General features: G+C 45.9%; 4 protein-coding genes across 7 annotated transcripts; 2 read left to right on the plus strand and 2 right to left on the minus strand.

Moving 5' to 3' along the window:
• The first annotated feature begins 2846 nt into the window (after positions 1 to 2846).
• LOC109774525 (uncharacterized) lies at positions 2847 to 6312 on the plus strand. Of its 4 annotated transcripts, none has more exons than XM_020333258.4 (10): positions 2847 to 3024; positions 3386 to 3556; positions 3672 to 3841; positions 4220 to 4318; positions 4435 to 4503; positions 4724 to 4870; positions 5001 to 5090; positions 5179 to 5346; positions 5425 to 5500; positions 5923 to 6312. In XM_020333258.4, the coding sequence occupies exons 1-10, from the start codon at positions 2934 to 2936 to the stop codon at positions 6045 to 6047; spliced, it is 1206 nt and encodes a 401-aa protein (XP_020188847.1). In that variant the 5' UTR covers positions 2847 to 2933; the 3' UTR covers positions 6048 to 6312. The 4 variants fall into 4 exon arrangements, with proteins under 4 accessions (XP_020188847.1, XP_020188848.1, XP_020188845.1 ...); XM_020333259.4 differs by having other exon boundaries at positions 4724 to 4864; XM_020333256.4 differs by having other exon boundaries at positions 2880 to 3024; positions 3380 to 3556.
• Positions 6313 to 6419: 107 nt separating this feature from the next.
• LOC109774524 (probable serine/threonine-protein kinase PBL3) lies at positions 6420 to 9924 on the minus strand. Its single transcript, XM_020333255.4, has 6 exons — positions 9214 to 9924; positions 8339 to 8691; positions 8119 to 8254; positions 7874 to 8010; positions 7664 to 7787; positions 6420 to 7160 (listed from the first exon to the last, which is right to left on the minus strand). The coding sequence occupies exons 1-6, from the start codon at positions 9272 to 9274 to the stop codon at positions 6706 to 6708; spliced, it is 1266 nt and encodes a 421-aa protein (XP_020188844.1). The 5' UTR covers positions 9275 to 9924; the 3' UTR covers positions 6420 to 6705.
• An 8360-nt stretch (positions 9925 to 18284) lies between these two features.
• LOC109774523 (uncharacterized) lies at positions 18285 to 19138 on the minus strand. Its single transcript, XM_020333254.4, has one exon. It carries the CDS (start codon positions 19111 to 19113, stop codon positions 18496 to 18498), a length of 618 nt encoding a protein of 205 aa, XP_020188843.2. The 5' UTR covers positions 19114 to 19138; the 3' UTR covers positions 18285 to 18495.
• Positions 19139 to 21013: 1875 nt separating this feature from the next.
• Positions 21014 to 23088, plus strand: LOC109774530 (probable carboxylesterase 13). Its single transcript, XM_020333266.1, has 2 exons — positions 21014 to 21289; positions 22834 to 23088. Exons 1-2 carry the CDS (start codon positions 21014 to 21016, stop codon positions 23086 to 23088), a joined length of 531 nt encoding a protein of 176 aa, XP_020188855.1.
• Positions 23089 to 26670: the final 3582 nt, after the last annotated feature.

A 26670-nucleotide genomic window follows, 5' to 3' on the forward strand; every position in this document is an offset into this window, starting at 1 on the left:
TAACGGGATCACATCATTAGGAGAATGATGTGATGGACAAGACCCAATCCTAAGCATAGCATAAAAGATCGTGTAGTTTCGTTTGCTAGAGCTTTTCCAATGTCAAGTATCTTTTCCTTAGACCATGAGATCGTGCAACTCCCGGATACCGTAGGAGTGCTTTGGGTGTGCCAAACGTCACAATGTAACTGGGTGACTATAAAGGTGCATTACGGGTATCTCCGAAAGTGTCTGTTGGGTTGGCACGGATCGAGACTGGGATTTGTCACTCCGTGTGACGGAGAGGTATCTCTGGGCCCACTCGGTAATGCATCATCATAATGAGCTCAATGTGACTAAGGCGTTAGTCACGGGATCATGCATTGCGGTACGAGTAAAGAGACTTGCCGGTAACGAGATTGAACAAGGTATTGGGATACCGACGATCGAATCTCGGGCAAGTAACATACCGATTGACAAAGGGAATTGCATACGGATTGATTGAATCCTCGACACCGTGGTTCATCCGATGATATCATCGTGGAACATGTGGGAGCCAACATGGGTATCCAGATCCCGCTGTTGGTTATTGACCGGAGAGGCGTCTCGGTCATGTCTGCATGTCTCCCGAACCCGTAGGGTCTACACACTTAAGGTCCGGTGACGCTAGGGTTGTAGAGATATATGTATGCGGAAACCCGAAAGTTGTTCGGAGTCCCGGATGAGATCCCGGACATCACGAGAGGTTCCGGAATGGTCCGGAGGTAAAGATTTATATATGGGAAGTCTTATTTTGGTCGCCGGAAAAGTTTCGCGCTTTATCGGTATTGTACCGGGAGTGCCGAAAGGGGTCCGGGGGTCCACCAAGGGGGTCCACCAGCCCCGGAGGGCCACATGGGCTGTAAGGGGTGCGCCTTGGCCTATATGGGCCAAGGGCACCAGCCCCAAGAGGCCCATGCGCAAGAGATAAGAGAAAAGGGAGAGTCCTAAAGGGGGAAGGCACCTCCGAGGTGCCTTGGGGGGGAAGGACTCCCCCCTGGCCGCACCCTTCCTTGGAGGAAGGGGCAAGGCTGCGCCCCCCCTCTCCCTTGGCCCTATATATAGTGGGGGGAAGGGAGGGCAGCAACATCTAAGCCTTGGGCGCCTCCCTCCTCCCCTGCAACACCTCTCTCTCTCTCAGAAGCTTGCGAAAGCCCTGCCGGAGAGCCGCTACATCCACCACCACGCCGTCGTGCTGTTGGATCTCCATCAACCTCTCCTCCCCCCTTGCTGGATCAAGAAGGAGGAGACGTCGCTGCACCGTACGTGTGTTGAACGCGGAGGTGCCGTCCGTTCGGCACTCGGTCATCGGTGATTTGGATCACGGCGAGTACGACTCCGTCATCCACGTTCATTGGAACGCTTCCGCTCGCGATCTACAAGGGTATGTAGATGCACTCCCTTCCCCTCGTTGCTAGTAGACTCCATAGATGCATCTTGGTGAGCGTAGGAAAATTTTAAATTATGCTACGATTCCCAACATGGCTTGCCCTCGCTCTTGTGGTACAACGCCGTCGCACGACCGAGCTAGCAAAGCAATACAATCACATGGTCAACCATATGCAACATAGAGCAAAACAATCACATGGTCAACCATATGCAACATAGAGCAAAACAATCACATGACCAACACACAGAGTAGCAAGGTGCAAAACTTACGAGCTCGTGGATTCCCATGCCACTTGGCTACCTGTGTGCACCGCAAAACTTATTGACGACCTATTAAATGGTGTACCATCGATTGTTTAGCGAGCTCGGATTGCAATCATGGATATTCTCACCCTCGTAGGGCTCATAGTGCTTGTTATATTGAAAGAAATCATGAACCCTTTGCCAAAATATCGAGACCTTTTGATCTTGGTCCTTTCAACAAGGCAACTCGATGTAAGTTTGAGAAAAGGAATAAACATAGCGGCCCAGCATGGCGCAAGGTTTGAAGCACCATAGTCCACATGAAAAAAAACAAGGACACAAAGCGGACCTCAGTCAAGGGAGTCCCCTTCTTTCTCACCGGGATACTACCTAGAGCCTCCGCCTATCAAAGAGACGATGCCTTCATCCTGAGGTGCCGCCAAGAATACCTCGCCCAATTAAGTCCCCGTCTTGGCCATGGGATGTCGCCAAGCGACCTCTGGTGAGGATACTTCACCTTTATCATCGAAGCTCCACCAAACAACTTCAGCAAATGGAGTCTTCGTCTCCGTCATCAGAATGACACCAGGTGTCCTCCTCCAAGAACTCCGCCTTCGTCCCCAAAGCGCCACATCGAACTCCAGCAAACCCGGTCTCCGTCTCCGTCACCAGAATGCCGCCAAAGACATGTTTAGCAAACCAAAAACTCTGTAACCAATGATACCCAATGGTACGAGCAAAATTGCCTCCTCGAGGCCGATGAGATTCCACGTCTCTTAGGGAAGTACCCAAAAGTCGTCAGCAGGCGAAGGTCATCAGCATCCAATCAACGAAGGACCCAGAGGGTTGCTTTCCGCCATGTCCATACACAACCTCCTCTTGGACGCCGTCTATTTTGATCCTCTGTGATAAACCAAGCGGCAGTTTCCTGCGAGAACCGCCGCTCAACCCCTCGGACGAAAAAGCGTGGCAAAAGATTGCTAGCCATCACGCTAGAGAAAGAGCGTACAAACGAGTGGTGTAACAAAAGGCTCGAGGTATAGGCTCCTCTCGAGGTGCCATATGGAAATTTGATACTATACTATTTTTAATTACTCTAATTGTTTACTGTTTTGTCCCTATTTTTGCCATGCGAAAATTGCCTCCCTAGCAAATTTGAAAAGATAAAAGGAAAAGCAGGGCAAAGCATCTAATCCATGTAGAGGGTCAAATGATCAAATGCCCAAATAAAACAGGGCAAATGATCAAATGTCCCACCCGGAAACGCCCACCAAAGAAATTCGATGGCTGTCTCCTGCTCTTCTTCCTCCGTCTCGGGCTCCGCCAAAGCCCTAGCTTGCCTCCATACCTCCCACCTCGCGCCCCAAAGAACAGGTACGAATCTTCCGCCTCTCTTTATCTTGCGAGTTTTCGCAGTACAGGGCTCTTGCCCATGCGCAGTTTCCCCAATCTGTTTCTCGGGCCCTTGGATAAATCTTGTAGTACACAACATGATTGGGTCAAATTTATTTCACACTTGCTCTCAGGCTTTCAGATTCGTTGCCACATTGGTACCTACTCGTAACCCAAGAACTCAGGAACCCTAACAATCCACTGTGATTTCATTAGTTATTAGCCGTTTCTCGGAACCCACCGCTCACAGTTGGAAAAACTCTAAGATCTTATATCAGATGAAGAATTTAGGATTTCGATTGCGATATTTGAACCTGAGTTTGGATTCTTGATGCAGCATCAGCCCGCTTGCGCCTACAGTGTATCAAGATGTGCTCTGCTCCGGCTGCGCCAGGGGGGTCAAAGAAGACCGTCTGGGTATGGACAGAGAACCGGCAGGTGATGACGGCAGCCGTAGAGAGGGGTTGGAACACTTTCCTCTTTGGATCCAAAGAGGTCGGCAAGGACTGGTCATGTGAGAGCAAATTTTCGACTGTTCCAAGCAGGGATACTATGTCATTTTGTTGAACTAGGCAAATGTCTTCGTTACCCAATGCCTCCCAAATTAATTTTTTGTTTGTGTGCTGCAGCAACTGCTCGCATCCATCCTCTCTTTATTGATGGCCTGGAGATTTTTGACGAGGGGAACCAAAAGGTTGCTGCAATTTCTGAAATCTCTTCCCCAAGTGAGCTGCAACTCATACAGCCAGACAATGTGGAAGTACAGAACAACGTGATTCACTTCCGAGGTGATTGGCAGGTCAGACAATCGAGCACTTCAATATCACCATATCATGTTTGCATCTCTAACCCATTTGGAATTTTCTCTTAAGTCCTGACTTACATGGTATATATGTTAGTTTGAGCCGGCACAGTGAGATAAACCATCATACTTGAGCTCTTGCAATACTAAGCTCTAAATTTTTTAGTCATCCTCTACCGTCTTAGTATGTGTTTCAAGAACTCCCTTATATCTGTAATGAGTGTGCATATGTGAATACACACCTGTTATTGTCTATGAAATTGTGTGTCCTCTTGTGCTGTTTCATGCCTGCCCGGTAACTGGTAAACAGTACCCTGCAAACCCACCTCACCCATAAGAAGCACTAACTGGTGTCCTCTTTTCCAAATTCCATAGGTTATACCAGCAGAAAATATAGTTGCTGCATTCCAAGGATGCGCTGGAGCTGTATTGGCTGTTTCGACAAACTCAACTGAGGCTCAAGTTTTTCTTGAGGTAAGTATCGAGAGATTTGGACATACAACAGCATATCTTGCATATAATGATGTTATATATTGTCAGTGACTATACTGGATGAGATTGTTTCAGAATTTATGATGCCCATTTTGCAGGCCTTGGAGCAAGGGCTTGATGGAGTTGTACTTAAAGTAGAGGACATGGATGATATTATTAAACTCAAGGTATTTCATCACAATTCTGTTCAAACTTCTTTGGTGTTTAACAAGTAAATCTGTGTCTGGACATAGAATGGCCTCATGTAAAATTAGATATATTGCTCGCTATGTGCACATATCTAAATTTGGGTGTACAAAAGGCAGTATTTTTCTATGGTCACTGATTATCATTTATCTGATTGTATGATTTACCCGTTGTTATTTCTTCCCTCCTTTAATCACTCAGGATTATTTTGACAGAAGGAACGAGGCAAAGAGCCAGTTACAGTTGACAAAGGCTACTGTATCAAAGGTTGAAGTTGTTGGTATGGGCGATCGTGTTTGTGTGGATCTCTGTAGTATCATGCGACCCGGTGAAGGCCTTCTGGTTTGTGTAATTTCTCACCTTTTCACTGTCGAGGAACATATAAAGAAAACAACACTACTAATATCCTACTCCTACTATACACGATTGGTTAAGAGCATACACATGGATGTGACGTTGGATGCCATTTTTTTTTCAGGTCGGTTCCTATGCAAGAGGAATGTTCCTTGTTCACTCTGAATGCTTGGAGACAAACTACATTGCTAGCAGACCTTTCAGGGTCAATGCAGTAAGATATCAATCATTTAGAGTGCAGTAAGCTATCTCAGATATTGCATTACAGCAGGCTTCACTAAGTATGTCCTTTCCATTTTTAGGGGCCTGTGCATGCATATGTTACAGTCCCTGGCAACAAGACTAGCTACCTCTCAGAGCTGCAATCAGGCAGGGAAGTAATTGTTGTTGATCAAAATGGGTTGTGGCGAACTTCAATTGTCGGCCGCGTGAAGATTGAATCAAGGCCTCTCATCCTTGTAGAAGCAAAGGTACATAAAAAATGGTCTTCCTCTTAATGGTTCTGCACATCCATTCTCAGTTTCATGACGTTACTGGACTTGCTACAGGAGAACTCTGGAAATGGCACATATAGCATTTTCCTTCAAAATGCAGAGACAGTTGCACTTATTGGTCCTGACAGAGGTAAACCCACCTAGTTTTGGATTTGTGATTCTAACAAGCCATAAGAAAATATCTATTTCTGAATGACTTCTGTCAGTAGATTAACAGGAAATTTCCCAGTTCCAATGCCTACACAGTTAACTATACTTTAACACTGCCTTAAAAAAATACAATGTGCAACACTGGGAATCCACAATACAAAGTTTCGCCAGAAAATGAAACCTCATACAACTCTGGAAATCAACTGAGTACAAAGTTTTGTAGTAAAAGGAAACCTTTAAAACCATCGTGGGGGTATCGTACAACCACTGCAATGTTTTTGCTGAGTTCTCTGATACTCCCCTAGATTTAGTTAAGGTTCAGAACTTCAGATAAGGATTCAAGGTTTATCATCGGTCTTTCTTGACCAACTTACTCCCGAGTTGTATGATTGTCTGATGTAGGATCTGGTGGAAGGACTGCTATTCCTGTGACTTCACTGAAAGTTGGCGACGAAGTTCTGGTGAGGAAGCAGGGCGGCGCCCGTCACACTGGAATAGAGATTCAGGAGTTTATTGTCGAGAAATGAGACACACTGTGACATTTACCCGCCTTAGCAGGCTGGCATGCTCATCGCTGCTGTTTTTGTTCTCCACAACAAATTTGTGCAAGTTCATCAAATCATCACTAAACCCAAGAGACATACGTCTAGTATCTGTACATTCCTGAAATTCAAGGCTCATTTTTCCATTTTATCTTTTTCAGTTGCATAATGTTGCAAGAGGGGAGTCCTTTCCTGTATGTTACATATATTAATCCCTATCTGGACAAAGGAATTGCAATTGCCTGAGAAATATGCAGCTGTGATTAAAAAAAACATCAAGACCCTATCTGATAACATGCCAGTTTCTTATCGAGCACAATTGGGCGACGAATTTGGTAACCAATGACAAGCCTGGAAATGCTCACTGTCCACAGTTTCTATCATGTCAACAACAAATCATCCAGTTTCTATCATGTCGCAGAAGATAAACCCGGCACCGCGATGAGAATGGACCAGAACAGAACCCAGTGAGGCACACCTCTCAGGCTTGGTGAAAAACAATTCATCACAGAGTGCCGTAGTCATATTCCGTGCCACACCCTACAAATGAGCAAGAAGCATCACTAGAAACAACTATTACACAGCTCACCACCAAATGTACAGCCGTACGGATACATCTCTCTCCCACTTCTAAGCTGTGCTTCTAGTGCACTTGCGCGGTCCTAAATGCCGGTGACGGCGGCGCCATCGCTCCAAGAGAGCGCCGCGGCGAGGGTTGGCCCCTCATTGGCGACTTCGGGACGGTGTTGGAGGTCCTCCGGATGTCAACCTGCGGCGACACTATATTGCTTTTGGAGTCTTGGAGCTGCTCCAGCTCTTCTAAGACCTCTGAGATCTGCGGCCGCATCTTGGCGTCGTTGCAGATGCATTGCAAGGCGAGGTTCGCGACGGCGTGTGCGCCTTTCTTAGGATACTGGCCTCCCAGCTTCGTGTCCATGACACGGTACAGTCTGCGCTTGTCTCGCAGGTGCGGTTTGGCCCAGTCCACTAGGTTCTGCTCTATGCCGGGCTTCGACTTGTCCAGAGCTCGTCTCCCGGTCAGCAACTCAAGCAACACCACCCCGAAGCTGTAGACGTCTGCCTTTGCAGAGAGGCGACCTGTAAATTTTAAGTAACATGAGAATGGGTTTATCCAGAAATAAACAATACATGTTCATATGTACTGTCATTTTATAAAATCCAAGAAAAATATGGCCAGTGTCGAATTTAATAGGAATAAAGTGGAGTGGAACATTTCTTACATTTAATATTAGTTTGACTTGACATATATAACAATGAAATTGCTGGATCAGGAAATGTAGACAAAACAGAAGGCAAGTGCGTTGACTATCGAGGGAGATCAGGAAACAATTCCATGATGGTCTGCATGATTGGAGAACACCATGATATGATTATGCTACTTTAAACAAATAGGGCTTCACCATGACTCTGTCATAGGTATGGGATGATTTAGGCCGGAAAATAATTCAACAGAGGTTTAGCTAATACAGAGAGAAGACCCAACATCAACATCTATTGTCAAAACTGATGTCACATGACACAGAAAAAAGGGAGACATCGCCCCATTTTTGTAAATACAAACACAAAGATAATATTCTAACCTGTTGCGATATACTCTGGAGCTGCATATCCATGGGTGCCCATCACTTGTGTGGAAACATGAGTTTTATCCCCAGTTGGACCAGCTTTCGCTAATCCAAAATCTGAAAGCTTGGCGTTGAATTCCTGCATTGAATCAAGAGTAACAAGTTAAGTTAAAAGACCCCAAAGGTTGTCTTGTAATCAGAGTCAACATTATATTTCAACCATACCGAGTCAAGAAGAATGTTTGATGCCTTGAAATCACGATATATAACTTGGTTTTCAGCATGATGTAAAAATGACAAACCCTTAGCAGCCCCGATAGCAACCTTAAGCCTTATTCCCCATGACAAAGGATCAGCACCTCCTAAAAGAATACAAACATTATTGGTTACTTGATAGTTGACACACGAATATTAAAGATGTCAGAAATCAATGATTTAGCAATAAAACCCATATAGATTAAAGAACATACTTCTGAACAGATGATTCTCCAAACTTCCCTTGGGCATGAACTCATACACCAGAAGTCTGTTATCACCATCTGAGCAATAACCAATGAGCTTAACAAGATTGGCATGGTGAAGTTGGCCAAGGTAGTTAACCTCCGTCTGAGCAGGAAAATTAACCATCAGGAAACATGAAAAATAGCCAGAGGAAAGTAGAAAAATATTTTTAAGGAGTCCTGAACCTACCAGCCATTCCTTGTGCCCTTGGAAACCTTCTGGTTTAAGCTTCTTCACAGCAACAACCATACCACTTCCCGGTTTCGAAGGAGCAAGAGTGTGTTCATCAATCCAACCTTTGAAAACATGCCCAAACCCTCCTTCCCCAAGAAGACTGTCCGGGCGGAAGTTCTTGGTCGCATTTTTAAGATCATTGAACAAGAAAGCCTTCAAGTTCGACGATGACAAGATTTCGCCTTCTGTCCGAGGCGGCTCGCTGCGATCTCTTATAGATGGCAGAGTAAACGTTGAACGAGTTGAGTTGGTCTTGCTCGCAGAAGTAGCAGATGACATGCTTGTTTTGCTGGTCACTTTCGATGGATCTGATGACCCAACAGGAAACAAAGGAAATGTGTGTAAGAACAAATTGGCAACAATAACATCTTCAGGTTTACAATGATACTGAACATGTGAATTGAAGTAGCTCTCTGCTATCTGAAACTCTGAATTAAATAACTTTAGTTTCATTTGCTACCGTGAAATTTGAAGTATATCAAACCTAGGAAGAAAATAATGTTCTTATCCATGCAGCATGGCATGCTATGCTTACCCTGATAAGGAAGGGGAGCAAAAATAGAGGCGAAGGTGCACCAGAGTAACAAAGTAGCTAAAACTAGTGACAGAAATAGAAGTGTAAGATGCACAACATGATATCCAAATTTTGCCCCAGACAAGGTTACCATCGAACCAAATCAACACAAACCAAATCCAAGAATTACTACCAGTACGAATAACCAAAACAACCCAATCAATCGAACAAAAAAGATGCCAATCAGGGAGCAAGTAGAAACTGAAAAATACAGAGAAACCAAAATTAGGGGGCAAGTGGTAAGAGAGGCACTCACAGGCGGCACTAGTGTTCATGCTGTGATCCACCCGGGCCGTGGACTTCATGCAGTTCCCCATCTCTTCCTCTACCTCCCAGCTGACAGGACGAATGAGCTTCCTTTCCTAAAGATCCACAGGCGAACTCCGCTCCTCTCTCCTCCGTCCCGGGTCAAGTCAGCGAAGCTAGAGAGAGCTGGCCCGCGGCAACAGGAGGGATCAGGAGGAGCAGCCGCCGAAGACAACTGAGCTGAGCAGCCAACCCTAGAGTCCCAGCCGGTTTCTGGCGAGGCTTTTTCGGTCCAGCTGATCTCCGCCGCCACTTGAAGGGGGGGATGAGACTGGAGAAAAATCCGCGAGGCCGTTGGCCGGCAGCCGCAACGCCAGGAGAGAAACAGGCGAGAAGCTTCAAAAAGTCAATCAAATCCCCTCCGCCTCCTCCTCCTCCTCCGGGCTGACCGAATGGGGGAGAGTCAGTCGGGTCAACTGGAGGCGAGGCCGGCCAGCCAAGCCGCCGCGCCGTCACCAAGAACCGCACGGGGGGGCAGGGGAGGGGAGGGAGGCGGACGCGGTCGCTCGGAAGGGAGATGCTCTCTCGCTCGAGCTGGGGCTGAGAGGGAGTGGGAGGGGAGGGAGGAGGAGCAACGGAGGTAGTAGCAGGTTGCTGCCGGCAGCCACCGACCGGCTGGGCTCAGGTGGGAACGGAGCTGCGAATGAGAGCGGCGGGTGGTGGGATCTTACCGCCCCTGTCTCTCTCTTCTACACGTTGGTGGCGGCAACTTTACATGCAGGACCTCGACGTATTTCAGTATTTGTTCTTTGCCCCCTGTGCAGAGAAGACTCGTGTGGATGTAAAACTCTGAGATTGTACAGGGGGCTTTAAGCAAGAACAGAATGGTAGACCAGTCAATATGCTTTTGCCATGAATTGGTTGTTGATTGCTACTCCTACTTCCTTAAAGCCAAAAGTATGGGATTCGAGTTGCTACACATAATTGGAAGAACACAAGCATTAATAATTATTCTATTAATATGCAATTCCAATTACACTCCATTTAGCCGCTTAAACCCAAAAGTATTAAATATTTTCTCTTTATAAATCTGTTTTTCCTATGATAATTATTTCAGCCCCATCGAACAAATGAAATTAGGATATTCGGATTAAATGCAAAACTATTATTTGTATCACATAAAAGACATAATACTTATACTAGCTTGCACCTATTCCTGAGTCGCACACGAGCCACTCAGAAGAAACCCTAGTCGCATGGCTGGTGGATCATCTATCGCATCGATCTCCGTTGGTTTTTCCGCCTCACAAAATCGATTTTGATGTGCTGCGTTTTTGGATTTGTTTTGCAATGTCGTCATTTGTATCATCTTTATAGATTTAGTTCTTTTTTCTAAGCACTCTTGCTAGTGTATATTCTTTTGCATTACCAAATTCCTAGAAGTGACTTCCCCAACTTGTACCCATTAAGCATAATCATGCACCTAGTCATTCTTTCTCTGCGTCGCCTTACCTATTTCCTTAGCCGTCACATTTCCTTTGCTGATTGATCGCCGCCCTTCTCCTCCTGTGCTGGCTCTGTCAGCGGGAGAACGAGGAGAGGCCCAGAATTACCTGTGGGAGTCTTAGTTTTTCCTGTCTTGGGCTTGTAGTAAGTCTATGTTATCCGTCGCTTCGGCCTTCCGGTGGTGGTGACTGTTAGAAATATGCTCTAAAGGCAACAATAAAGTTGTTATTATTCTATTCTCATGTTTGTGGTATATCCCAATTGCATATGTGAAAAATAAAGTCCAAACATATCCCTAGTCAGGCCTCTGGACTAGCTCATGTATTGTTGATGGTCTTAATTTCCTGATCAAGGACATTGTTAATGTAACAAGGATGCCTACAATAATGAGAGCCCATTGTTAGGATAACAATGGTGTTGGATATGCCCACTTATGAAATACTGCGAGATCTTGACGTTTATTTGCGTCCTTAGACCATGAGAATATCGTAGACCCAGGTACCGGATGGTTGATTCGGGGTCATGAAATATTATCATGTAACTGGGTAATTGTAAAGGTGATATGTCAAGACTGGAATTTGCCCCTCCGGTGATGGAGAGATACACTCTGGGTCCACTGGGTATTATGGTGTCCAGCATCGCCTGGCCAGGTATTGTGAGTAAAGAGTTAGCCACAGGATATCAGACTAAGAAAACGAGAAAAGAGTACAAACCGGAAACAAGGATAACTAGGTATAGTGATCAAGGAGTTGATCACATGAATATCGTCAAAGTCTCACCTAGGGTTGTGTAATGTATCGCGAGGTAAAGATCTTCGATGATATATGTGAATCCTCATGGGTGTCCAGGTCCCGCTGATTATCATTGAACGAAAGGTGTTCCAAACATGCCCACATATACTCAAACCTATAAGCAGTGGTAGAGCTTGACAAAGAATGTTGAGGGGGAAAAGGAGAGTTGAGTGTACCAAAATGACAAATTGTACTTACACATTCAATAATCTTCAAGATTTAAGCCTAACAAGTAAAGGTACTCGAGAGGATTTTTCTAGACTAGGGCGGAGGGCAATAGCCCACCTTGGCCCTAAGGAAGCTCTGCCACTGCCTATAGGGTCACACGCTTAACTTTAGCAACATTTAGTAATGCTGCAATTTAATGGAGACTGAGAGAGAAGGGTTCGAAAAGTGTTCCGAGAGGTCCCAGTGTTTCGGTGATGTCCGAAAGTGTTTTGGAAGGTACCGATGGGTTCTATAACTGGGTAGAAACTTCTAGAAAAGTCATGTTCCAGAAGGATCATATTGAGGCCTGCCCATTTGCTGGGGGGAGGGATGGAGGGGGGAGGCAGGCAGCACAACCTGGTTGCCCTAGGTCGGACGAACCCCTGACTTGGGGTTCAGGGCAAGCTAGATGGAGTCATAGTAGGACTCCCTGGCGCGCGCGCAGGCGGGGCTCCTTTCCTTGGTCGGGCGCCCCCTACCTGGCCACCTATATAAGGAGGGCCAATGGCGCACCAGGGAGACATCAAGGCCTTAGCCTACCCCTCTTCCGGGCGGCGCCCTGTCCCCTTCTAGCTGGCAACTCGCTCTTCCTCTAGATTAGATCTAGATTCCTTGTTGCTTTGTTGTGTTGGTCCACGAATTGATGTGATGTCGCTACTTTGATGTGTGTGGATACCCTGGAGGCGTCATAATCTTCAACGTTTGATAGGGCGGATCTTCGCGGCTGAGAGTTATAACCTAGCCGTTGGAATTAGAGGACTTCATCGACAACATCAACATCTCCGTTGTGCTGATGTATTCGTCGAGGGTATGGTTTCGTTACCCGCACCTCGATAGTGATCTTGGTTGGATCCTGTGCGGTAAAAAAATGTTTCCCCTAGCACGTTCCCCTACGTTGACAACACATGAGACGATGGAACCCACAACGTGATCGGATGGACAAGTAGTGCTTCGGCTCTTATGACGGTGATGGCGGCGGTGCGGAATAATTTCTCCTCCGTCTTCTTCTTCGGTTTTAGCAGCGGGTGCACCGTCAGATCTAGCGATAGGATTGTGGTCAACACAGACGGAGTTGGATGTGTCTTCATCGGGCTGATGGTGGTTTGGCTGCATCGGCATCCATTTGGTTATTCTGTCTTCATCTTCTTCGGGTATTGTACCATTTTTTTTGGAGAGGATGGAGGATTCCCTTAGGAGCGAATTGTACCTCTTTTTTGGATTTCTTGTATTGTTGATGTTTGGTTAGTACAGCGCCACAATTCATTCGCAAAAATAAATAAAGCATGATCATGCACCTGATTTTACTACACAGTTCTACACCACGTGTATAAGATATCATCGCAGGGTGTTCTGTCAGTGTGTCCTGGTTGTACATGCATTGCCCCAACTTGGGCCTTGGGTAGCTTGAACGCATTCTTTCGCTGTATTTGCACTCTATCCATTCCCCTCCAGCAACGGGAGTTTGGGACTTCTTGTCTTGTACTACGCACTCATCCTAGCTACTCTACCAGTGATGTATACTCAACCTTATCGTCTCGCATTTTAAAACTTCACAACAAAATTGAGCATGAGAATCTGATGTTGAAGTCTATGTATTCTTTGCTTCCCGCCCTCACTTCTTTGTCGGGTAATTAACAATGTCTCCATTTGTTGATTACTCAATCTCATCATGCCTTACGCATCACCCCACTGTCGAGGAACGCGACCCATGAGGAGCAGCAGCATCTAACCGAAACGTGTTCGGTTCACACAACATAATTAACAAGAAGAGAGGAGACGTGTCCAACTAGAGTAGCCCCGCAGTTAAGCTTCCGGTGAACATGAGAGAATTTGTTCTGCTGTTGGCACCAGATTGGTTGGTGGTTGTTAAGGCGGCGACGGAGATGTTTAGCAGCCATCCGGTCTCGATCATTTGATCCGATGGAATGTTCGACTCCCCGGGCTAATCCATATATAGTAGATGGTGTTTCGGCGGTTTAATTAGTCAACCTATTTCTGTTCACTGGCATAAATGTGTATAGTATATTGTACTACTACTGTACTCCCTCCATTTCACAATGTAGCGCGTCCGTATTTTTCGAGATCTAACTTTGACCATAAATTTAACTAATTAGACCAAGTGCGCCGGGAGCAAACATTAAACCACTGAATTCGTATCGAAATACGAATTCAATGGTATAATTTTTGCTCCTGCCGCAATCTGTCTCGTTGGTTAAATTTACGGTCAAATTTAAATCTTAAGATGTGTGGGCGCACTACATTGTGAATGGAGGGAGTATGTCAATTATGCAGAGCAAATATGGTCAAAGATGCATGGAGTATTATTATTCCACAGAAAGAAGAGGAAAATGCAGATGGAGAAAAGAGTATTGTGCCCGAATCATGACAGTCAATGACACTGGCAGACGGAGTCAATTATGCTAATCCGAGCAAACTGTCGGGAGCATTCACACTTGTACTAGATTTTAATAGTACCTGTGGCAGCGGAAACACCATCTACAGTATGGTGAATGAATGTGAAAAAGGTTGGTCTTCCCCTCGCTGTCGATTCATTTCAGGAATGGTCGGTCATTGACTCGATATGAATTGGCTGGTGGACCTCACGGTGACTATACTTGGCCGGAGCTGCAGCCTCTGTTGGTTTCCCACGGCGACCCGCGAGCAGAACCGACCGGATCTAGAGCTGGAGCTGGATCTGGATCGTGCTAACCTCGAGCGAGCTGGATGGAGTTTTCCCTCCTCGTAGTCGGTCTAGATTTAGATTCGTGTTCTTTAACAAGAAATGGAACGTCAAATGAAGGTGGCTACTAGGCGAGGCAGGTAGGATAGGATCGAACTGATCCTCTGTCTGTAGCCACAAAAACAGATCCGAGCCACGATCCGCAGAAAGTTGTTCTTTTTTCCGTTTGGCTTTGCATCTATCCGTCCTTTTCGGCGCAACACATGCCATACCTAACTGCACCGGGAGAGAAAGAAAGAAAGAAAGAAAAGATGGATTCCTGTGAGTGACTTCGGCATTTCGAGCCAAGACGTACGCACATACATTACATGTGGCCTCTTCGCCATCACGATCGTTGCCGCCGTTGCCCGTCTCTGCGTGTGCGTGAGCCGAGGATGATGGCTCAACCACTTCGACACTCTCTCTTTCTAGTCCCACTTTTGTGCAAGCAAAGGGAGCTGGTGACTGCGATCTCCTCCTTTTCGATGATGAAAAACAAAAAACCAGAAGACGAAAAAATCCACATATATAGCAAAACCATATGGCAAAGAACCGACAATGAAGAATTGCTACTGCTGCATGTGCATGGCCTCGACTGGCAGGCTGTCACGACTCACGACTCACGAGGGACAGCAGGAATCAAGTCAACTCCGGCCGCATCTCGTGATCCGGCGACCTCTGCTTCCCTCCACTCCGTGCCATGTGCAACACGCCGATCAGTGAAGTCCAAGTCCTGCTACGCCTGCACTGCACAGCCGCTCAGCCTCAGCCTTCAACGCCCTGCCTGATGAAACCCCATCCGCCATCACTGCTACTGTACCTAGAGAGAGTCAATCGGAGCACAAGTGGAAATTAAACAAATGGAGATTCATTGCCACTACCACCACCACTACGTGGATAAGAACAAGAATCTCGTAAAGCTCGAGGAGATAGAGATCGGTGGAGCTTTTGACCCTTCGTTTGTCCCTTCCACAGTAGCATCGCTGCCATGCCAATGATATTGGCCCTGTTTGGATCCGTGGTTTAGAGTTAGTTTTAGTTTGAACTCAATTAATTTAAAAATATCTAAACAGGAAGGTTAGTTTAGGTTAGATGCATCTAACCCATCCAAAAAGTCTAACCCATTCTAGAGGTGCTTATTTGGATTAGTTCTTCTCGGGACCATTAAAAATATATTTTTCTCTCGCTCTTCCCGCAGCAGATCCCTCCTCACTTTCTCGAAGCTTCTCGTCCCCTTCCTCTCTCCCTCTCGCACCGTCTGTAAAGGCGCCTCGTCGTATCCGCGCTCCATCTAACCCTGCCATCCAAACACCTATTTGGCTAGAGTTAGTTTAGGGTTAGTTTAGAGTTAGAATCTAACTCTAACCTCTAACTAAGTTAGAGTATCCAAACAGGGATTATGTCTATGATATGAGAGCTACAGTGTCGGATGAACCGGCTTCCTGCTGCCAAGAAATGATGGTAGTTGAGTTAGGCACTGATCCACCAGAAAGACGAGCTTCTTAACAACACAAAAGCGTGCTAGACGTGCTAAACAACTCACCATTTGCCGGGGGGCACGGAAGCACTTCAGAAGCTCTCCATACATCGCACTCAGACGATGAGTGACAGTCGATGTTTCGGAAGGAGAACGCCCACTGAACTGAAGACGAGCATGATCACAAGGACCAAAGAGAGTGAGCTCGAGCTCATGCGTGGTAGACCGTTCCATTACTGCCGACCACGCACCGCACTCAGCTCATCCCAATCATCTACGCTGCCAGGTCTCGACAAGGATTGTTCCGTCTAGTTCTCGATTGTTCGAGAAGAATAAGCTTTTCTCTTTAAAGTAAAAAAGCTGGAAACTGCTCCGGGAAAAAATGCCAGTGTAAGGTCAGAAGGTCTTTTTGTAGTTGCGAGAATCGAATGCCAATGGGCGATCACTGGCCGCGTAGGAGCAACTTGAAACAACTTTCGAATTTTAATAGGTTGAAAACCGACGCGATGCTCTCCGCCTACGTCCGCTTCTTTCAGCTCGTCCTAATTTACAATCCACAGTGATTATTGTACTACTATGAACTGAACATGAAATGGGCGAACCAAACAGAGAGCTGTAAGAAAAAAGAACGGGTTAGTGTCTAACAGTTATGGTCAGCTCAGACTTTGCTATCGTGTGCCTGCAAACGTGACAGCGGCATGATAATCTAAAGTCGCCAGTCAGGTGCAGCAGCAACACCAAAGTTGACCAAACATAACACAAACTATTTCAACGGCAGAAGAAACTATTGCTTGCAAGTTGCAACTTGCAGCTGGCGGCGGCACCCACAACTTGGTACTCAGACTGATTGGTTTACATAATTACATCTCTGACGTAGAGCACGTGTCAAAAGCATGGCTAGTTATATACTCCCTCGTTTCTAAATATAAGTCATTTGAGATTTAAATAAGCGACTAATATGAAGCAAAATGAGTGAATCTACACTCTAAAATAAGCGACTACATATGTAGTTTGTATTGAAATCTCTAAAAAGACTTATATTTAGAAATGAAGGGAGGGAGTATTTTGGGAGTAATATTGATCGCTTCGTTAAAACGAAACGAAGTAAAGTTGATTTGCTGCTCGTCGATACTCTTTCTGTAACTTAATATAAGGTGCTTTTTTTGACACTGTCATGGATTGTAAAAGACGTTTTATAAAAAGTTACGGACGAGTATCTTATTTATAGAGTATTTTTTTTAAGGTTGTTGATTGTTTGTTGAGATAGGTAAACCTGGCGGAGACTTGTGTGAGATCTCACATTAGGTGAGATATATGAGATCGTATTTTTGAAAAAAAACATGTTTAAACGTTCTCAACTTTTTTGTAGACACTCATCAATGTTTAATGTACAATCTCAAAAAAATTCATCTCCTAATTCAACTTATTTTACTAGAAAGAAAAAAGACAAAATCAGATGTGAATAGTGTCAAACTACTACTCACCGAAAGCTGCTACTATTCACATTCAAATCTTTTTTTTTAATCTCCAAATTTACATAAAGTTTTGAGCTGATTTTTTTCGGAGTGGTAGACATACCCCACATGAATGTTGTCAAATAATTTTAGATTTTTTTGAAATGTCTACATATGATTTTGGGGGTTGATCTCACGATCTCACCTAAATGTGAGATCTCACGCAAGTCTCCCAGGTAAACCTAAGCCTGCTTTTGAAAAAAAAAGTCATTTTTAGCGGAAAAAGGGAAGTAAAGTGCGCACACACACAGACGAGACGGGTGCTCAACAAGAAAACAAAAGTCCATCTCTCTCTGTGATCACCGTTTTATGGCCCGGCCCATTATAATCTCAATGGATGATGACATTCCCATAGCCCATGGCACTTTCCCGTGTATCTGAAATTCTGAACTCAGGGGTTTCAGGCACCTCTTTCTCTCATAGAAAGAATGCAGGCACCTCCGAATGATCCTCATGAGATTGTCACTGCGAAAGTGCCTTTCTGCTCCCGAGCTCATTTGAGCTCGGTGAACAGTAAAATCGAAAAAGAATTGAAAAAAATTCAAAAAATTTCAATTTTTTGAGAGAAACATTGACAAAAGTTCTAAGTGCCTGCAAAAATTCATCATGAAATCACATTCCTGTAAGGCGTGGAAAAAAAAACAAATTCAGTGCTTCAAAATGCTTTTGAAAGTAGCTTTTTCAGAGTACTGTTTTTGTCTTTTTTGCCATGCCTTCTAGGAATGTGATTTCATGACGAATTTTTGCAAGCACTTAGAACTTTTGTCAATGTTTCTTCAAAAAAAATTGGATTTTTTGAATATTTTTTATTTAGTTTTGATTTTGCAGAAACTCCGCGTCCCACCTACTGCAAACAAGAGTCGTAAATATCTCCAGAAAACGATACTTGCAGTTGTAGTAATTACAGTAGCAAGGATGATCTGAAAATTACAGTAGCAAGATGAACACCAGCTCATATTACTGATCGAGCTTTCGTCAGAATTTTCAGTCTTCACATCACGACTTACAACAGACAAACAAGCGAGCAAGAAAGAAGAAAATCTCTGCACAGCTGAACACGGCACATTCCTCGCCGCCTTCACCGGGTCCCGAGCCCGCCCTCGGCGGCGGCCATCTTGCGGCAGTAGTCGGCGACCTCGCGGAACCTGGGCACGCTCCTGAGGTCGACCTTGGTGCCGTCCTTGAGCGTGATGACGATGTCGCCCCACTCGCCGATGAACCGCGGCACGACCACCACCTCCCTCACCGACGAGTAGGGGAAGTCCGTGCGGTCGTCGCCGGAGAGCCCGGAGATGACGGTCACGCGGCGGGAGGTGAAGCGGTACCGGAGGAGGAGCGCGCGGGACACGGAGGCGAGGGTCAGCGGCAGCCACAGCAGGGTCAGCCCGAGGACGAGGTTCGCCGCCAGGTCGCCGTAGTGCGCGCCGCCATCGAAGAACACCGTCTCGGCCTCGGCGGCGGCGCCGGACGCAGAGGCCCGCGCGACCACGCGGGAGTGGCCTGCTGAGCGTTTGAGCGATGGGGAAGGCCGGAGGGCGGAGAGGTTGGGAGGGGGCAGCGAGCGGAGGAAGGAGGACGCCGCGGCGGAGGCGGTGAGGGCGGACGGCGGCGGCGGCATGGTCGCTGGCGCGTTATCTATGTCTCGTGGTGGTGGTGGAGGGAAGTGCTGTTGGTTCGCTCGGTTTTCGGCTGTCATTTGTGTGCACGGGGGCGTGATACGTGGACCGACTGGAATCGTGCACGTAGCCTGTGTTATGCTTTCATATTTTTTTTTTGCGAGGATTGTTATGCTTTCGTTTGGGAGGTAAATACACATGGAGTCATAAAACTTGCCTCCGACGGTCAGTTTGATGTATAAACTTCTACAATTCATGTTTTGATCATCAAATCTGCACGAGCATTCATATACAGCCACATTTCGCATATATGGGTGTATCCGTGGCCTACGTGGCCTGATGGTCAACTTTAACTAAAATTAACACCAAGCCACGACAACACAACATGTCTAGAAGAGATAAACATTTTTCATGTCGTTATTTCTTCTTGTGTTCTACTCACTCCGTTTCTAAATATTTGTCTTTTTAGATATTTCAACAAGTGACTACATACGGAGCAAAATGAGTGAATCTACGCTATAAAATATGTCTACATACATCCGTATGTGGTAGTTCATTTAAAATGTCTACAAAGACAAATATTTAGGAACGGAGGGAGTATGTAAGGAAACAACTTATATTCTTGTGTTTACGACATTTAAAAATTGTTTATGTGTTACAAAAAAGGTAAGTGAGATTCAAAAAAATGTTTAAACATTGTAAAACATATTTGTGTAATTAAAAAAATATACGTTGCATTGTAAAAAATGTTCACGCATTTAAAAAATTGTTCATGACACTTTCAAAAATGTTTATGCAATGTACAAAATTTTTCGCATAGTATAAAAGAATCTTACCTTCCAATTTTTTAACGCGTATATGATTTTTTTTGAAAAACTTGTATTTGAAAAAAAGATGATAATTTTATGTTTAAAAAATATTAAACATGTATGAAAATGTTTTTAGATGTATACCTGAAATGGATAATGTGTATGATGTATTTTGAAAAATGCTAAACATGTAATTATGGAGAGGCATTTGGCGAGCTAACGTACCGCTGAAGATGTGTATCATGGCGTGGAAGGTGGCGGCTGGTGCGTTACCAACAAATCAGTGCAAAGTGCATCGCCACATTTCAAAACAAAGCACATGCCCTTTATGTGGGGTGGAAAGAGAAGGGAGTTTCCATGCACTAATTGCGTGAACAAAAATATTAATCATGGTAAAAATGTTTGTTGACGTATACAAAAATATTAATCTTGTATTTGGAAAATCTCAATCATGTAATATTACATGTTAAGCTACATCTTGAGGGATGTTTCACTATCTCAAAGAAAAACCTTTAGAAAATAAATCCATAAATATTATTTTGGGTAGAGATAAATATTGTTTATCCTTCAATATCATCATTTGTCCTTATGGTGAGGATGGTTAACCCACACGCAAGGGGTAGCGACCATGAGTTCACAGGTTCGAACCTGGCCTATGGGTTTTTATTAAACTTTCCAATTTAATTTGCACAGTTCGCTTCAAAGGGATATAAACGTTAGGTATGCATTTGGTTGCCCACAAAAGTGCAACCAGGCCCGCTGGATGCAGCATCTTTTAGTCCATGGGCTGTTTGGTTATACGTAGATACTGTTAGGCCTGCATAACATGCTTCTTAAAGCACCTCTCGGCCTGACTCGCAAGGAATGGCCGAATCGGCAGTTTTCGGTGAGCTAGACCCGAGGGATGCAAGGAAGCGCACGTGGGTGGCTCGCTGTAAACGCGTTAGTAGTTAATCACTCGTCCCCTTCTTCCTCCTCCTCGGTCAACCCCTCCCCCTATTTCTCTTACCTCTCTCGCTTTGCTCCTTCACAGCAGCCCACCGCTTCAAGCTCGGCCGTCGGCCCTCCTCCATTTCGCCACCAAGTCCCACCACCGCCAAAAATCGCCAGATCCGGCCACCCCGTTCTCCTGCGTGGCGGATCCGGCCACCCCGCCACCAACCGCCGCACCATGGATCCCGACTCCGAGATCACCGGTACAAGAGTGGCCGCTTGCATCACCCCGCTCACCGGCGCCACCTCCAAGGACATCCACGCCGGCCCTGCCCGCGCGCGCGTCTATCTCCCTCCCGTCGCCTTCGCGGCCCCCGGCAAGCTCCCCGTAGTCGTCTACTTGCATGGTTGTGGCTTCGTCATTGGCTACCCCGCCCGGCCCTCCATCCACGCCTACCTCAACGACCTCGTCGCCCACTCTGGCCCCATCGATGTGTCCATCTGCTACCGCCTGGTGGAATTCATCAAGAAATGAGCGTCGGCCCGTGGCTGCTCGACCACGCCGACCTCTGCTACTTCCTGAGCTTGCGTTGATTTTTCCCTTGAAGAGGAAAGGGTGATGCAGCAAAGTAGAGAGAAGTATTTCTCTCAGTTAAGAACCAAGGTATCAATCCAGTAGGAGGCACAAGCAAGTTCCCAATATATGCACCTGCACAAACTAATAAACACTTGCACACAACGCGAAGAAGGGTTGTCAATCCCTTCACGGTCACGAACAAGAGTGAGATCTAATAAAGATAGGTATAAAAGATAAATAAAAGAGCAAACTAAACTAAATATAAATAAATCGCAGCAAGGTATTTTGGGTATTTTGGTTTATAGATCTGAAAATATATGATGGAAAATAGATCCAGGGGCCATAGGTTTCACTAGAGGCTTCTCTCTTGAAAGAAAACATACGGTGGGTAAACAAATTACTGTTGAGCAATTGATAGAAAAGCGCATAGTTATGACAATATCTAAGGCAATGATCATGAATATAGGCATCACGTCCGTGACATGTAGACCGAAACGATTCTGCATCTACTACTATTAACTCATCGACTGACTCGTGCCTGCATCTACAATATTAAGTTCAGAAAAATAGAGCAACGCGTTAAGTAATATGACATGATGTAGAGGGATAAACTCAATCGGTATGATATAAACCCAATCTTTTTATCCTTGATGGCAACAATGCAATACGTGCCTCGCTACCCCTTTTGTCACTGGGTGAGGACACCGCAAGATTGAACCCAAAATTAAGCACCTCTCCCATTGCAAGAAAAACCAGTCTAGTTGGTCAAACCAAACCGATAGTTCGAAGAGAATTACAAAGATATCTTAATCATGCATAAAAGAGTTCAAAGAAGACTCGAATAATATTCTTAGATAACCTGATCATAAGCAAACACACCGCAAAAGAATATTACATCGGATAGAACTCCAAGAATATCGATAAGAACATTGTATTTGAAGATCACGCTTCATCGGAAGGGCAACAAGGTTGATGTAGAGGTCCTCCGTGATCGAATCCCCCTCCGGCAGGGTGCCGGAAAAGGCCCCAATATGGGATCTCACGGGAACAGAGGCTTGCGGCGGCGAAAAAGTATTTTGGTGGACGCTTCTGATGTTGGGGGAATATTTGAGAATATATAGAGGTGGAATTAGGTTTAGGGGACTCCCGAGGGGCCCACAAGCCAGGGGCGCCCCCCCTTGGGGCGCGCCCCCCTTGGGGCGCGCCCTAGAGACTTGTGGCCTCCTCGGGACTCTTCTGGCCCTCTCTCCAAGTAACGTAGGTGTCTTCTGGTCCAAGGAAAATCATCGTAAAGTTTATTCGGTTTGGACTCCGTTTGATATTCCTTTTCTGTAGAAGTCAAAAACAAGGAAAAAACAGAAACTCACACTGGGCTCTGGGTTAATAAGTTAGTCCCAAAAATAATATAAAATAGTATATTAATGCATATGAAACATCCAAAATAGATAATATAATAGCATGAAACAATAAAAAAATTATAGATACGTTGGAGACATATCAACCTCTACCGCGTCTTCCTCTCCGGTTACAGCATCGACGCCAACATCGCGCACAACATGGCTACCCCTGCCGGCACCGACCCGCTCTCCGACTGCGAGCTACTCATCCTCGCCTCCGACGGGCTCTGGGACAAGGTGGGCAACCAGGAGGCCGTCGACGCCGCACCATTTTCCTTGTGCTCGGCCTCGTTGACGTGTGCGTTCTACTATGATCTTCCTGTTAAGTATAGTTGTTAACTCTTAATCACTATGCATGTATGCAACCAAACGCCGGGTGAATATTGCATCTCGATGACAAGACCTCTCATGCAGGAGACCAAAAAACACGCAAAATGTTGCATTTTTACCATATATTTCCTCAAACAGGCACTGCCGAGCCTGTCTCTTTTTTTGATGCAACCACCCAAAAATCAATGCAGGTAACCAAACGCCCCTAGTTGTGCGTAGTGGACATCAACCATCGTTTGGTCTGGAGGCTATCCATACTGCACATAAAAATAGATCGTGGGTTCGAACCTTGCCAGCCCTAGTATTTTTTATTTTATTTGAGTGGTTTGTTAAATGACATTTTCCATCTTATTTGAGCGTCTTGTTACATAGATAAATAAAATGCAAGGTTGTTTGTGAAAAATATCCAATGCACGCTAGCCTGGGAATAGATTTTTTGTTTTATTTGCGGCGCTTTTACGCAAATAAAAAATGCAAGGGTGTATTCTGCAGAAAATTCTAATGCCCACCCAGTGCACGACCCCTACCGCCACTGACAGTGGGCCCCACCACGTTGGCACGCCACACATACATGGGGTATAGCCGGATATGGTAGAAATGACTGTATATGAACGCCCGTGCGAGTTTGATGACCAGAAACATGTATTTTACAAGTTTATGCACCAAACTGACCGTTGCGTGCAAGTTCTATGACTCCCGATATATTTACCTCTTCGTTTAGCACAACCTTCGTTCTCTGCTAGAGGGTAAGAGCATCTCTATAGAAGATCTTGCAAATGGTCGGTCCGTAAAAGTCGTTTGAGGGCTCCCATAAAAAACATTTATGAGACGGCAAGCCCTCCGGCCGAACAATTTCCGTAAATCTGTCCCGTAAATATTTGCAGGACGCGTTTGCGGGATCTATTCCGCGTCGGAGGACTCGCCGTCCCGCAAATACAATAATAAGCAAATATTTATCAAGCTCATCATCATATATATACATCACTAGTTGATCATTATACTAGTTCATCACATCCAAAATCATGCGCAACAGACGAGGTATTAAGTCTAGCTTCATGAATGCGGGATAAAACAAGGCAAAAGATGCTAAAACGGCATAGATTAGTCAAGCAACATTGTCATTTTTGCGAAGGACGTTGTCACCAACACCGCCCCTAGCACCTCCATCACCATCATCCACATTAACCAGAGAGCTCGCACCACCATCTTCACGAACTTGAACCGGAGAGCTTGCACCACCATCTTCATGAACTTGAACCGGAGAGCTCGTACCACCATCACCACCATTCACTTGGACCGGAGATTGAGCACGACTACCATCACCACCATTCACTTGGCTTGCCGAAGCATGACCACCCATGCCAAAGCCACTATCACCATCACCACCACCCATGCCGAAACCACCTATGCCGGAGCCACCACCACCAACCATGCCAAAGCCACCTTCTCCACCCATGCCGAAGCCACCACCACAGTCGAAAGAAAATCCCCCTCCAAAGCCAACACCACCACCGGCCATAAGATTTTGGAGCTCCATCTTCCTCCGGAGCATGATCTCCATTCTTTTCATCTCCCAAAATTCTCTTTGCCATTGCATCCATGCCCTCCAGATTCATCATCATGAACCGGTCCTCCTCAACGGCCCTCTCGTCCTTCCTCTTTTTCTCCTCTAGGAAGAGCTTGTGCTCCTCGAAGGCACACCTCTTTTCCCATTTCTCCTCCTTGTGCTTCTCTTTCTTCTCAGCCATGGCAAATTTTGCATACCAATGCTTGGCTAGCATAGCCCCCTTCATCTTCGCCATCTCACCAATTTGATCCCTCAAAGTGATTGCCTCGGAAGTCCTCTTGACTCTTGCTTTCTCCTTCTTGTTTCCATCCGCTTGCCCTTGTTTCTTCCTCCTCTTGGTGCATCATCACTATCATCATCATCATCATCATCATCATCATCATCATCATCATCATCATCATCATCATCATCAACCTCCACTTTCATGCCTCTCTTTGGAGGGGGATTCCTTGTCCCTCACCCTCCACTTCTGATTATCCTGGAGCCATTTCCAACAATGTTGAAGATTGAATGATCGGCCATTGGAGACCGGGATTTGCTTGTAGTACTCATTGACGATGCGATCCTACACACAAACATTGCAACAAGTATGAGCTCATAATCTTCCTATGCACATGGTTAAGGACTTGAAGATGAAGAAATGCTCACATAATCATCAATAGTGGATCCACTTGGTGGTGCATTCCACACTTGCTCCAAGCATCCGGACCAATGGGAGCAAGCATTGTTGATGGTGTCTCACCGGCCTTGAAGGCCCTTCGAGCTCTCGCCAGACGGGAATGGCATCATTTGATGAAATTTGCCTTCGATCCTTTGCCAATAGTTACCAGAAGTTTGATCCTTGCCGGTGATGGAGTCAAGAGAGATGCTTTCACATGCTTTAACTAAGCACACATCTTCCTTCTTCGTATAGTTGATGGTCCTCCCCAACCTAGCATCATAGTCGGCCTCCGAGATCTCTTGCACATCATCATCTTCTTCATTCTCATCATGCACCTCCGCGTCGACCACAACGTATGATGCATCGAAATTGCCAAGAGGGGCACTCAAATTCACCATGCTCTCGGCCAACATCTCCGTATATGTGTAGGGCACATTTTGGCTACAGAAAGCGATGGCTAAAGCTCAATCAAGTGTTCCGAAAGGCTGAAAAATGAAGATGATCGGTGCAAAGCAAGCAAAAGATTTTTTTTACCTCCTGTCCATTTCATCGAACACCTTGTAGGCGTGGCCAACGGGTTGGGCGTCAATGTGGATGTCGGGGTCATTCGGAGGAGCCCGACCCCTTGAGGCGATTGCCTTCTTCCTCGGAGGCTTCGCCCGCGCACCGGCGGGGCTGATCGAGGCGGTCTTCTTCCTCTTGGGCGGGGGGGGGGGGGGGGCGTGGAACCAGAGCGGGGCGACGCTCGGTAATGCCGCACCGGGTGCCGCTTTGAACGAGATGGCTGCCTTGCCGCTTCCTCTTGAGGGTGGCGGCGGCGGCGGGAGGAATTGGAGCGGCGGTGGGAGGAGTTGGAGCCATGGGAGGCCCGGGCGGACGGACCAGCGGTGGCGAAGCATGGTATGGCGCACCCGGGGCGGCAGTGGCTCCATCCGGCTGAATCCCGACGCGGCGAGTGATACGTCCATTTTGCATCATGTTTTCCTACTGTTATTTATATTGTTTTTATACATAATAATGCTTTTTGGAGTAATTCTAATGCCTTTTCTCTCATAATATGCAAGGTTCACACAAGGAGGGAGAATTACCACATCTAGAATCCTGGACCTGAAAAAGCTATGTCAGGCCACCTATTCTGCATAACTCCAAATGAGCTGAAACTTCACGAAGATTTTTTATGGAATATATAAGAATTATTGGAGCAAATAACTACCAGAGGGGGCTCACCAGGTGGGCACAACCCACCTGGGCGCGCCAGGTAGCCCAGGCGCACCCTGGTGGTTGTGCCCTCCTCGGCACACCTACGGTGCCCCTCTTCTGGTATATAAGTCATTTTGACCTAGAAAAAATAAGGGAGGACTTT

This window comes from Aegilops tauschii, chromosome 4 (genome assembly GCF_002575655.3).
Source record: "Aegilops tauschii subsp. strangulata cultivar AL8/78 chromosome 4, Aet v6.0, whole genome shotgun sequence".
Taxonomy (NCBI): Eukaryota; Viridiplantae; Streptophyta; class Magnoliopsida; order Poales; family Poaceae; genus Aegilops; species Aegilops tauschii.